Consider the following 12,570-nt stretch of genomic DNA (forward strand, 5'->3'; position numbering starts at 1 on the left):
TTCAAAAGAAAAACAACATATACCCATCCCCCTGCTATCGCGCCTAATTGGTGCAGCTAAAGCCGCGTGATAGCTGAAAACGCGATAGCGGAACTTAAGTACCAATGGTATTAATTATAATTGGTACCCAGACCAAAGATTTTCCTCCAACTTCACCAATATTTCTCCTTTATCTAAACTGTTTTCACCTTTCTTAACAAAATTGCTTAAACATACAATCCAGTGCTGTAATATGATAAACACATCAAGGCTATAAAATGAAAAAATAGACATTCCATAGACATTTATTTTACCTTTTTGAGGGTGATGAGGGGCTTGGGTGGGTTAGAGGGGTTCCGAGGCTGGGGTGGCTTGTTACTGACCACCCACTTGACGTTGTATCTCATTGAGGAAGTCATCTATGGCTGCAGGAGTCTCAAAATCCTCAAAATAATCCGCATCATCCCCAGAATCCTCCTCTTGTGATGGTCCTGGTTGTGGGTCAGCTGGTTGTGTCTTGGCGTGCCGGTGTAAAAATTTTGTGATCTGGCGTTGCTGCAGGGCATTGATGTGGGTATGATACTGTTCGTTGTAACCTTCTAGTGCTCTAATAATGAGCGAACATCTTGCTTCACAATCGATGGAGCTATCTTGCTCAAGGAGGTACCGCATCCTGATGCCCAAGTCGATCAGTTCCTTGATGCTGGCTATGGTGAGTCCCGCACGCGTGGTTACCTGACCCTCCTCCTCCTCATGTTCTCCTCTCTCCTCATCCTCGTCCTCTTCCATGATGGCAGCAACGTTAACAGGGGCTGGCTGTATCATTTCCAGGATTTCACCCTTTGTTGTGTCCTCAAAACCACCTCCAGGAACTTGGCGGGCCTCTTGTGCAGCTGCCTCTGCCTTGGTCTTCGCTGACTGTGGCTCACCTTCCACTCTCCCATATTGGTCCTCCAGCAAACCCTCCAACACATTTTGCCATGCATGGTGAATTGTCTTTTGGGTCACATTTTTCCAGAAGTGTTCAAGAAGAAATTGAATACTGTATGTACTGTAGTACTCACTTATTCACGGAGTGGGGCCTGAGAACGAGTAACAAGTCACTTCCACAAAAAATGTAGCAGCTATCATGTACCAACACTCACACACAGCGCACCGTGTAGGAGCAGTGTGGTGGCCTGTACATATAAATAAACCCTCGACCAATCAGCGTGCAGCTCAAGCCAACAAAGATGGCTGCCGCCCGTGACATCATGGGGGTGCGTGATAGCAGCCGCGGGCTGCGCAGTATGAAAATTTGGGTTAGAGGTGCACGATAGCAGCCAATTTGATGTGTGATATGGAAATTGTGTCAGCTTTTCAAGTACAGTCAAACCTCGGTTATCGAACGCTTCTGTTCTCGACCAAATCGGTTTTCGACCAAAAAGTTCGAGAATTTTACGTCTCAGAACTCGACCAAATTTCGGCTCTCGAAGAAACCGAAAGATGCCGAGCGTACCCGAACGCGGCTCACTCGCGAGCCGAGAGAACTCGAACGCTAAGGACGTTCTTATTTACGTAAATCTGACTTTTTTTCATCTTTGCATCGTGTATTAGCCCCTAATCATGGGTCCAAAGAAAGCAAGTTCAAGTGGTGAAGAAAAGAGGAAAGTAGTGCACAAAACTATTGAATTTAAAAAAGAATTAATAGCGAAATATGAATCTGGCGTTCGTGTGTCTGCGTTGGCTAAGGAGTTTGGGATGGCGAAATCGACGATAAGCACCATCCTAAAAAATAAAGACCAGGTTAAAGCAAGTGATGTGGCTAAAGGATCAAGTGTTTTTAGCAAACAAAGGCCACAGGTATTGGAGGAAGTGGAGAAACTTTTGCTGATTTTCGTAAATGAGAAACAGTTAGCAGGTGATACTCTTAGTGAAGATGCAATTTGTGCCAAAGCAAGACAATTGTATGAAGATTTGATAAAAAAAGATCCTAGCATTATTCCGGAAGGGTTTGATTTTAAAGCAAGCAGAGGGTGGTTTGAAAAGTTTAAGAAAAGAAGTGGGATACACTCCATTGTTCGTCATGGGGAAGCAGCAAGTTCAGATAAGGAAGCCGCGGAAAAGTTTAAAGTGGAATTCGCAGATTACATCAAGGCCGAGCAATATGTTCCCCAACAAGTGTTCAATATGGACGAAACTGGACTTTTTTGGAAAAAAATGCCACGAAGAACTTACATCACACGTGAGGAGAAGTCGTTGCCAGGCCACAAACCAATGAAGGATAGGCTAACTCTCTTGTTGTGTGGTAATGCTAGCGGTGATTTTAAAGTAAAGCCTCTTCTTATTTATCATTCTGAGAATCCAAGGGCATTCAAGGCTAATAATGTTATCAAGGGTAGATTGCCTGTTATGTGGAGGTCAAACACAAAGGCTTGACTGACGAGGCAAATTTGTACTGAGTGGGTGCATGAGGTGTTTGCCCCCGCTGTCAAGAAATATTTGGAAGAAAAGAATTTGCCACTACGCTGTTGTCTTCTGATGGATAATGCTCCTGCCCACCCTCCAGGTTTAGAAGAAGACTTGACAGAGGAATTTGATTTTGTCAAAATCAAATTTCTTCCTGCTAATACAACACCTTTGCTTCAACCCATGGACCAGCAAGTCATTGCAAATTTCAAGAAGCTCTACACCAAATTCCTTTTTCAACGATGCTTCGAGGTGACTAGTGACACGCAGCTAACCCTTCGAGATTTTTGGAAAAATCATTTTAACATCTACCACTGCATCACCCTCATCGACAAAGCCTGGAACCAAGTGTCATACAGAACGATGAATTCGGCATGGAGGAAATTGTGGCCCGAGTGTGTGACGGAACGAGAGTTTGAGGGGTTAGTGGGCGCAGGATCGAGCACAGCTGATGTTGGTGCTGAAGAGGAAGAGGAAGCCCAAGAGGAAACTCAACTTATTGAAGAAATTGTCAGGATGGGCCAAAATCTAGGTTTAGAAATGGACAACAGTGATGTCGAGGAGCTAATCGACGAACATCGTGACGAGCTGACAACAGAAGAACTCCAGCACCTTCAGGAAGAGCAGAAGAAGACGTTGACGGAGGAGATGTCTTCTGATGAGGATGAGGGAAGGAAGGATGCCTCTACTGCTGATATCAAGGATATTTGTGCTAAATGGAATGATATCCAGAACTTTGTGGAACTTTACCATCCAGATAAAGCCGCAAGCAGTAGAGCCGTTTATGCATTTAATGATGTTGTTATTAGCCACTTCCGTAAAGTTCTAAAAAAAAGGGAAAAACAAGTGACTCTAGATAGGTTCTTCATGAAAAGGAAGGAACACCCTGTGGCAACGTCTCCCCAACCAAAGAGAAGGGCGAGAGAGACGACACTTCCAGTCGACTTACCCAACGTTTTTATGGAAGATGATTCTCCTTCGAAAAATTGATGAAAATGTGCTTTTGTTCACATGATCTTGTACTGTATGTTACTCTATGTTACTAACAATTTTATGCCCTTTTTTCTAATTTTTTTTTATTGTATCATAACCTTTAATGTTCTGTATGTTACAGTTGGTAAAAAAACATACGAAATGTTTGCATTTTGTTTTTTTTATACTTTTAGATAGGATATCTTTTATTAAAATAAAACATGGTCTATTTCTACCCTTTTTTATTTATGGTAAACAGTATACAGTGCAGTTTATGGTGTAAAATAGTAAAAAAAAAAATTAGAAAAAGTTGTTTTTTAGACTTGGAACGGATTAAAATTATTTACATTGATTATAATGGGAAAAATTGTTTCGGTTTTCGAACAAATCGCTTTTCGAACAGCCTTCTCGAACGGATTATGTTCGAAAACCGAGGTTTGACTGTATGTGCAATAGCAGTAAAACGCGATAGCTGAACATGCGATAGCCTGGGGATAGGTGTAGACCTCGGAAAATAAAACTAAGAACTCAAATGATATCCAAGGAGGTATTATCGAAAGCGGTTAAATTGGCAAACAGTGAGAAATTCAAACATATATGGATACAAAAGAAAGAAAGTGTTGGTATAACAGAAGGTGTAGTGAGGCTAGAGACAGAAGAGACAAAGCCTGGAAGAAATGGAAAAAAGACAAAAACATCCCAATGGCAAACATATATAAAACATAGAAACGAATATGTGCATATACGCAGGAAAGAAAAAGAAATTATGAAAAAGATATTATAGACAAATGTAAAGATCAACCTAAACTTTTTTACAGATATATAAATGAAAAACTAAATGATAAACATGAAATAGTGAAATTGTGTGAAGGAGATAAAGAATATATAGATGACACAGAAATGGCAGAAGTTATGATCAGACATTTCAGGTCTGTTTTTACAATTGAGAGCTCACAATTTTGGGAAGATGGACAAGAAAGATCACCCAAAATGAAAGAAATAAAGGTAACCCAAAAAAAAAATAAGAGACCAAATAAAAAACCTGATGTCAGGAAATCGCATGGACCAGATGGAATTGCAAATTGGATACTGAAAGAGTGTATAGACGAACTGACAGACAAATTATAGAAGAGAATAGACTTTCACTCAAAGAAGGAAAGGTACTGTATGATTGGAAAGATGCAAACATAGTACCAATATATAAAGGAGGAAATAGGGAAGATCCTACAAACTTCAGACTGGTATCCCTTACAAGCACAGTAGCAAAAATATGTGAAAAAGTCATCAGAAACAAATGGACCAAACACTTGGAGGAAAATAAAATATTAAACCCTAAACAATTTGGCTTTAGAAGTGGAAGATTGTGTACCACAAACCTAATTTTTTTTTACTCAAGATTAATTGAGATAATACAAGAAAGAGATGCCTGGGCAGATTGCACCTTCTTGGATTTGCAGAAGGCATTCGACAAAGTACCACAAAGATTAATAAGAAAAATTTAGATAATTAGGAAGAATACAAGGTAAGCTGCTGGAATGGATGAAGGATTTCTTAATTGGGAGAAAAATTAGAGTGGTACTTAGAAACAAAAATTCGAACTGGGAAGATATGAAAAGTGGCATCCTGCAATGCTCTATATTGACTCCTTTAATGTTTGCCATATATATAAATGATATGGATGAGGGAGTAAATTGTTACATGAACTTTGCTGATGATGCCAAATTACTCAAGAGAGTAAGAACAGAAGAGGATTGCAGATCGCTACAAGAAGACTTCGACAAAATATGGGAATGGAGTCAGAGATGTGAGATGAACTTCAACATTAAGAAATGCATAATGGAATTTGGAAAAAGCAAAAACAGAGTATCGAGTCAATATAGAATTGGAAACAAAGAAGTCAAAAAAGTTGATTCAGAAAGGGACCTGGGAGTAATTATCTCAGTGACTTGACACCTGATAAACATGTCAATAAATTATTTGGAGAGACTTTTAACTTATTACGATTGAAAGTGGCCTTCGACTACATAGATGTGGAGATGGTTAGAAAAATAGTGGTTGCACTGATAAGACCTAAACAAGAATATGCTGCAACACTATGGGCACCTAGCACAAAGAAGAACATAAGAAAATTAGAAAGAATCTAAAGAGCAGTGACAAAAATGGCACCTGCACTGTCAAATCTGACATACAAACAAAGATTAGAGAAATTACATGTCAACACTGGAACAGAGAAGAGAAAGAGGTGATTTATTGACCATTTACAGAATTATGAAAGGAATGGAAATTCTTGATAGAGATGACTTATTAAAGTGGGACATAAGAGAAACAAGAGGACACAAAAAGAAACTTAAGAAGGACAGTTAAAGAAGAGACCTGATATAGAATAGCTTCCCACATAGAGTGATTGATGTCTGGAACAAACTAAACGGAGAAACAGTGAGTGCCAAAACTATACACAATTTTAAGAATAAACTGGATGCGGAGAGATACGAAAATGGGTCACTACGAGCATAGCTCTCGTCCCATAAAATACAACTAGGTAAATTTATCAGCATTGATGCATTGGCTTTTAAATTTGTCATTAAATTTTTCATTATTATCATAGAATACATCATGAAATTTAACTGTGCAACTTATTACACATACATATACCAAAGGCTTTTTTCCCCCTTACAAGGGAGGTAGCCAAAAAACAAAGGCATGCAACTTATTAGTATTAGCAAATGTATCTGTATGTGGTGTGTGGTCAGTTGATTATAATTGTATCTTCTAGGTATGAAAATGTTAAAGATGTGAATGTCAAGGAGGGGCATTTGGTGCTGATAAGTTTCTATCCTGTGATGTTCACATGATAATGATGTAGTGTTCTGCTGAATCGGGAATGGGGTTGGGTATTGGTTACTAGGACGTTGCCCATGATGTATTGTCATATATACATAGAAGGCTTATTTTAGGTTTGTGTTATGTTGTGTGGCAGATACACCTGGTTACGAATGATTATGTATGGTTAGATATAGTTACCAATGGATACAGACCTTTCTGTTTATTGTCATCAGTAAAACCCAAGTTCTGCAAAACCTGTATTCATATTTTCAGGTGTAAGTCGGCCCAAGACTCAAACTTTATATGAAGGAGAGGAAATGTCACCTTCCCATCATCCCAAGGTTGGATCTAGTGGAGGTCCATCACCTACTGATGCATCACAGGTCAGTTTTAATAGTACATTAGGCTGATGAATTTTAATGTTAAAACATGCAAAAAGTAACTGGATGTTTTGTAGGAGGAATTGGTAAACTTTCACCTTTGTTGTACTGAAGACTTATTTTACACCACCATAGTGTCATTGAGAAACAGCCTATCACTCTCAGGCCAGTCAGTGTATGATGTCATCTCTCTTGAAGGAGGCCTGTGACCCCTGGAAAACTGGCTATTGCCACCACTTCACTAATTGAAGAGATAATAATGATAATACATACATGCATACATATACTAAAGGCTTTTTCCCCCTTACAAGGGAGGTAGCCAAAAAACAAAGGCATAAAAACCATTCCCCCTATTCCATCCCTAATACACTCCACTCCCCTCCGCCCTCTCCCCTCCCTTGTATCTTGGCACCTGGATGACTGGTCATCCCTGCATCTTGTCCACTGCCCTGGGTCAGAAGCTGTGTCACAAGACACAGCACATCCACAGCAAGGCCGCTTCATTAAATCAGTGAACCCCCTGTCCTTCCTCAACAGACATTCCCCTCTTCCCCAAAGCCCCTTTCACTCCATCCATCCATCTCATCCTAGGTCGCCCCATCATGTTCACTCCCTCCTCATCTGCCTTCCATACCTCTTTTACTAGTCTTTCTTCACTCATTCTTTCCATATGCCCAAACCATCCTAATACTCTTTCATCCACCCAATCTCCCAACTCCCTTACCATGTTGAGAGAAAGGATTGTGGTACTCCCCAAGGCAGTCGTAGCTCCTCTTGGGGATCGGTGCCACCTGCGTAGAGCCGGTGGCCAGGGCTGGTTGCCGCCGTTTGGCCCCCAACTCTTGGGGTTGGGGGGTGGTCCCATGATGTAGACGCTCTACATCAACAACACTAATACCACACACAAACACACCGAAAATTCTTGGTGTAACATACGATACATCCATGTCTTTCAAACAACACATCACAAACATAAAAAACAAATGCACACCAAGACTTCACACACTTAAGTCAATCGCTGGAACAACATTTGGACAAAACAAAGAAACTAATACAACAATATACAAACAATGCATACACTCAGTGATGAATTATGCGAGTCCTGCATGGGCTCCTGATCTCAGTGAGACACACCACAACATCCTTCAGATCATACAAAACAAAGCCCTAAAAACAATTACAGGCTGCACAAATACAACACCTACAGACCATTTACACCATGAAACAAAAGTCCTCAAAGTCAAGGACCACCTTGACATGAGAGGCACACAAACACTTGCTGCAGCCACCACAAACACATCACACCCGCTACACTACATAGAAGAACACCCACACACACCAAGAAACATTAAAACAACACCCAAAGACCTGTATCACACACACATACTCTCTTCTCTTCCTCCACAACCACCAAATACCAGCCTCCGGAAACATATTCATAATCATATCACTCACCGCTCCATTAACACACAGAAAGACAACACACTGCTTCATGCCAGACCCCCTGATATCCACCCTTCTGAATCCTCTCTCCCACAAAAGGACAGAGTCCACCTGGCCAGACTGCGGTGCGGCCACCACCCAGCACTTCTAAGCTACCAGAAGAAGCTGGATGACCGCATTGTGAACAGCTGCCCAGGATGTAACACTTCACCCCATACCATACAACACATAATGGAAGATGGCATTATACACAATCATGCACGCAAACAACACAACATACACTCTGTAAAGGATTTGTGGGAAAACCCAGTTTTGGCTGTGGCCTTCCTTGGGGAGACGGGACTGCTCGGACAGACAGTCTAGGGAACGACAACAACAACAACAACAACAACTCCCTTACCACCCCTGTTCTCCTCCTCACCTCATTTCTCACTCTATCCAGCCTAGTAACCCCCATCATACTTCTCAGACACCTCATCTCAAACACATTCAAACTCCTTCTCTCTTCCTCTCATAGTTCCATGTTTCTGCCCCATACAGTGCTGTTGGCATGATCACTCCTTCATACAGTCTCCTCTTAGCATCCATTCCTAAATGTCTATTCCCTATTACACTTTTTAACCCACCAAGGCATTTACTCGCTTCTCTCAATCTACATTCTACCTCCACCTCCACTCCACTCTTTCCTGCCACATTCGCACCCAAGTATCTAAAACTATCCACTTCCTCCAGTCGGTCTACCTTAATGCTCTCTTCCAGTCTACTGCCACTTTCACCCCTTGTAAATCTCATCACCTTACTTTTACCCACATTTATCTTCAACTTTTTCTTTCACACACTATCTCAAACTCTGTCACCAACTCCCTCAACCCCTCCTCTGATCCTGCTACAAGCGCAGTGTCGTCCGCAAACAACAGCTGGCTCACCTCCCACTTTTCTCCAATTTCTTTAAACATCTCCAATCACTGACCCACCACCCTTGCATTTACCTCTTGAACCACCCCATCCATGTATAAGTTGAGCAGCCAGGGCGACATAAAACATCTCTGATGAAGTCCCACCTTTACCTCGAACCACTCACACTCTCCATTTCTAATCCTGACACATGCTCTACTACTCTCATAAAAAAGAAACGAAATAAGTTCAGGTCGTTGAAATCTTCCAAATGAAATATGAACTCCCACTTTCATAAAACAACTTACAAAAACATGTATAAAAAACTCCTGACAGCTCCTAGAAGCTTTCCTCCTATCCCATATATCTGCAAAACCTCCCACAGTGCCTTCCTGTCTACCCTATCGTAAGCCTTTTCCAGATCCATAAAAGCCCAAAAAACATCCTTCCCCTTTCCTATAGCTTTCTCACATATCTGTCTTACTACAAAAATCTGGTCTACACAACCTCTACCTGTCCTAAATCCACACTGCTCCTCACCAATCACTACCTCTGTTCCTCTCCTAATTCTCTCAGTCAAGATCCTCCCATAACCCTTCCCAACTACACTTAACAAGCTAATCCCTCTGAAACTACTACACTCACGCTTGTCCCCTTTACCCTTGTAAAGTGGAACTATAGAGGCACTCTTCCAGTCCTCCGGCACTCTACCCTCTCTCCAGCAAACATTAAATAACCTCACCAGGCAGTCCACCATCACTGTACCTCCTTTTTTTAGACATTCAGGCATGGCATCCATCCAGACCAGGTGCCTTACCTGCTGTCATCATCTTAACAACTGCCTTCACTTCATCCTTCCTTATTTCTCCTCCATTTTCCTCACTCATCACAGTCATTTTCTTAGCACTTCCCACTGCAACTGTCTTTCCGTCCCTATCCCCCTTCACATTTAATAACTCCCTAAAATACTCTGCCCATCTTCCCCTTACTGCCTTCTCTTCCATTATAATCTCTCCATCTACACCTTTTTCCTTTTCTTCTCTACTGGATTCACCTCCTCTTCCTCTCTTAATTTCTTTCCAAAACATCTTTTTATTACTTTCAAAAATTTCTGTCATACTCTTACCCCACTTCACATCTGCTCTCCTCTTTGCCTCCTTTACCTTTTGCTTTACTTCTCTTTTCTTTTCTTTGTACCTCTCATATGACGCCCTCATCCTATTTTGTAACCAATCTGTGAAAGTTCGCTTCTTCTCTTCTACAACCTTCTTTGTTTCCTCATCTCACCTTTCACTACCCTTCCATCTATTTCCTCCCATCCTTCTTGTTCCACACACCATCTTTGCACACTTTGTGACTCCCTCCTTGAACCATCCCCATTCCTCCTCCACACCTAGCTCTACTCTATCCTTCACTCCCTCCCACTCCTCTCTCAGCTTCTTCTTGTACTCCTCCTTTTCCTTTTCATGTAAAGTGTTCACTCTAAGTACCTCCCTACCTTTTGTCCTTTTCCTCTTTCTCCATTTATCCTCCACTCTCAACCTACCTTCCACAAAAAATGATCTGATATTCCCCCACTCTCTCCCCTTAGCACATGTACATCCTTAACTCTTCCTATTATACTCCTATCTACCACTACATAGTCCATTAACTCTCTATCTACCACCCTTCCATCCACCACCCTCTCCCATGTGTACTTATGCTTGACTTTCTTTCAAAATATTGTATTTGCTATCATCAACTCTAGACATATCTCCACCATCAACTCTCCACTATAATTCTTTCCTGGAACTCCACATTTCCCAACCACTCCATCAATTGGATCATTTCCTACCCTTGCATTAAGGTCTCCCAATACTACTACATTGACATTCCCCCTTGATCCCTCTATGCACTCATTTAAATCTATCCAAAAAGCCTCCCTTTCTTCTACACTCTTCTCACTACCAGGCCCATATTCACTTACTAAAACCCACATCTCCTTTTCCAGCTTCACCTTCATCCACATTATCCTTGAGGAAACCTCCTTCCACTCCACTACACGTTTACCTATCTCCTCACTTACTAGTATAGCCACCCCTTCTCTCCCTCTCCCTCTCTTCACTCTGGAATACCTCCCAATTACACTCCCAAATTCACACTCACCCTTTCCTCTCAACTTAGTTTCACTCAAGGCCAACACATCCATTTTTCTTCTCTCAAACATACTACCTATCTCTTCCCTTTTACTCTCATCTGTACCACATCCATGCACATTAAAAGACCCAAACCTTAGGGTACTGGTTGGAAAACTCCTAGACCCTTTTATGCCTTTACTTTTTTTAGGAATGTCACCTGTAGGGCTACAGGGAGAAGGATGCTTGGTCCCAATCCCCGTCCCATTTTTCTCGCCTCTTACGATCCAAGTGGAAATACTTGGTGGTAGTATTCTTTTCCCCCCACTACAGGGTAGGCAAAAGAAGGAAATGAAATTCAGAGAAATGTACAGGACAGTAACAAGCAGGGCTGCGGAGTCGGATGGTATAAGGTCCGACTCCGACTCCGACTCCTTTGATTCCTCCAACTCCGACTCCGACTCCTTTGATTCCTCCGACTCCGACTCCTTTGATTCCTCCGACTCCGACTCCCGACTCCGACTCCTTAACTCCTTGACCCCTATGTGGAAATCTATTCTGCAGATCCATATACCAGCCTCCCACACCTATTCAGCAAGCATTTTATATTTTTCATGTATATTATTTTTTACGTAAAAACATTCACTTGTATGATAAATATGCTCACACATACACTCAACCAGCTTTATATATGTATATGCACACAAGCACGTATATTCGTATAAACACATATATATTAAATATATAATGGTATTATTTATGCTCATGATCATCTACCAGCTTATTAGCACTTTCAGATCTGTCATGGCAGAGTTGCCACTTCAAGCTAGATATTTTCTTTTTCCTTTGTGCCCCTCCCCTTCCCCCCCCCCAAAAAAAAATCATCTGTTATTTCATTTGTCCAATCTCATAAACCTTCTATCACAATATTAGGAAAAAAATGTGACAAATCATGATGAGGAAAGGTTAATGGAGGATGCCCTACTTAGTACTTACTGCAGAATTAATTTCACCATGTTATCATAAAAACCAGGAATCAGTTCAGGAAAGAGAGAGACAACCTTCCCCTGTGCACACTGTTCATATCTGCTGTTGTTCCTCCCCTTTTCAGTCATCATCAAATGCTGTGACATATGCTCTAATGTCATTCCTATCTGGCCTCTGAGACTGGTCAAAGTTTATCTCAGGGCACTTCCGTTGACTTTTACATACATGAAGACGTACGTGCATAGTGCATACGTAATGGATATATGATGGGTGGGAGTGGGTTTATGCCTTTTGACTTGGCTACCTCCCTGATATGGGGGAAAAAACCTTTTGTATATAGATAGATAGAATTATGGTTATGAGTTAAAGCATAAATATCTGGTACACTTAGGCTTAATTTGCAATTGTCTTTATAGCATAATCAGTTTTGAATTAGATTAAAATGGTTCGTGATTTTCTTTACTCTGATTTCTATCTTTCATTGCTTCACTTGTAGGCCTATTGTATTCACTAGTAACCATGATCAGTAG

At 41.2% G+C, this 12,570-nt stretch overlaps 1 protein-coding gene across 5 annotated transcripts in view; it reads left to right on the forward strand.

Annotated features, from left to right (window-relative positions):
* Iml1 (GATOR complex protein Iml1) overlaps window positions 1–12,570 on the forward strand; it is a 376,817-nt gene that overhangs the window by 79,359 nt on the left and 284,888 nt on the right. For all 5 annotated transcript variants that reach the window (XM_076201722.1, XM_076201726.1, XM_076201724.1 and 2 more), the window contains exon 12: window positions 6,496–6,605. In XM_076201722.1, the coding sequence (XP_076057837.1) occupies window positions 6,496–6,605 (110 nt within the window). The remainder of the gene's footprint in view (window positions 1–6,495; window positions 6,606–12,570) is intronic.

The sequence above is a fragment of the Oratosquilla oratoria genome, chromosome 18 (genome assembly GCF_046742065.1).
Source record: "Oratosquilla oratoria isolate Oo_2021 chromosome 18, ASM4674206v1, whole genome shotgun sequence".
NCBI lineage: Eukaryota > Metazoa > Arthropoda > Malacostraca > Stomatopoda > Squillidae > Oratosquilla > Oratosquilla oratoria.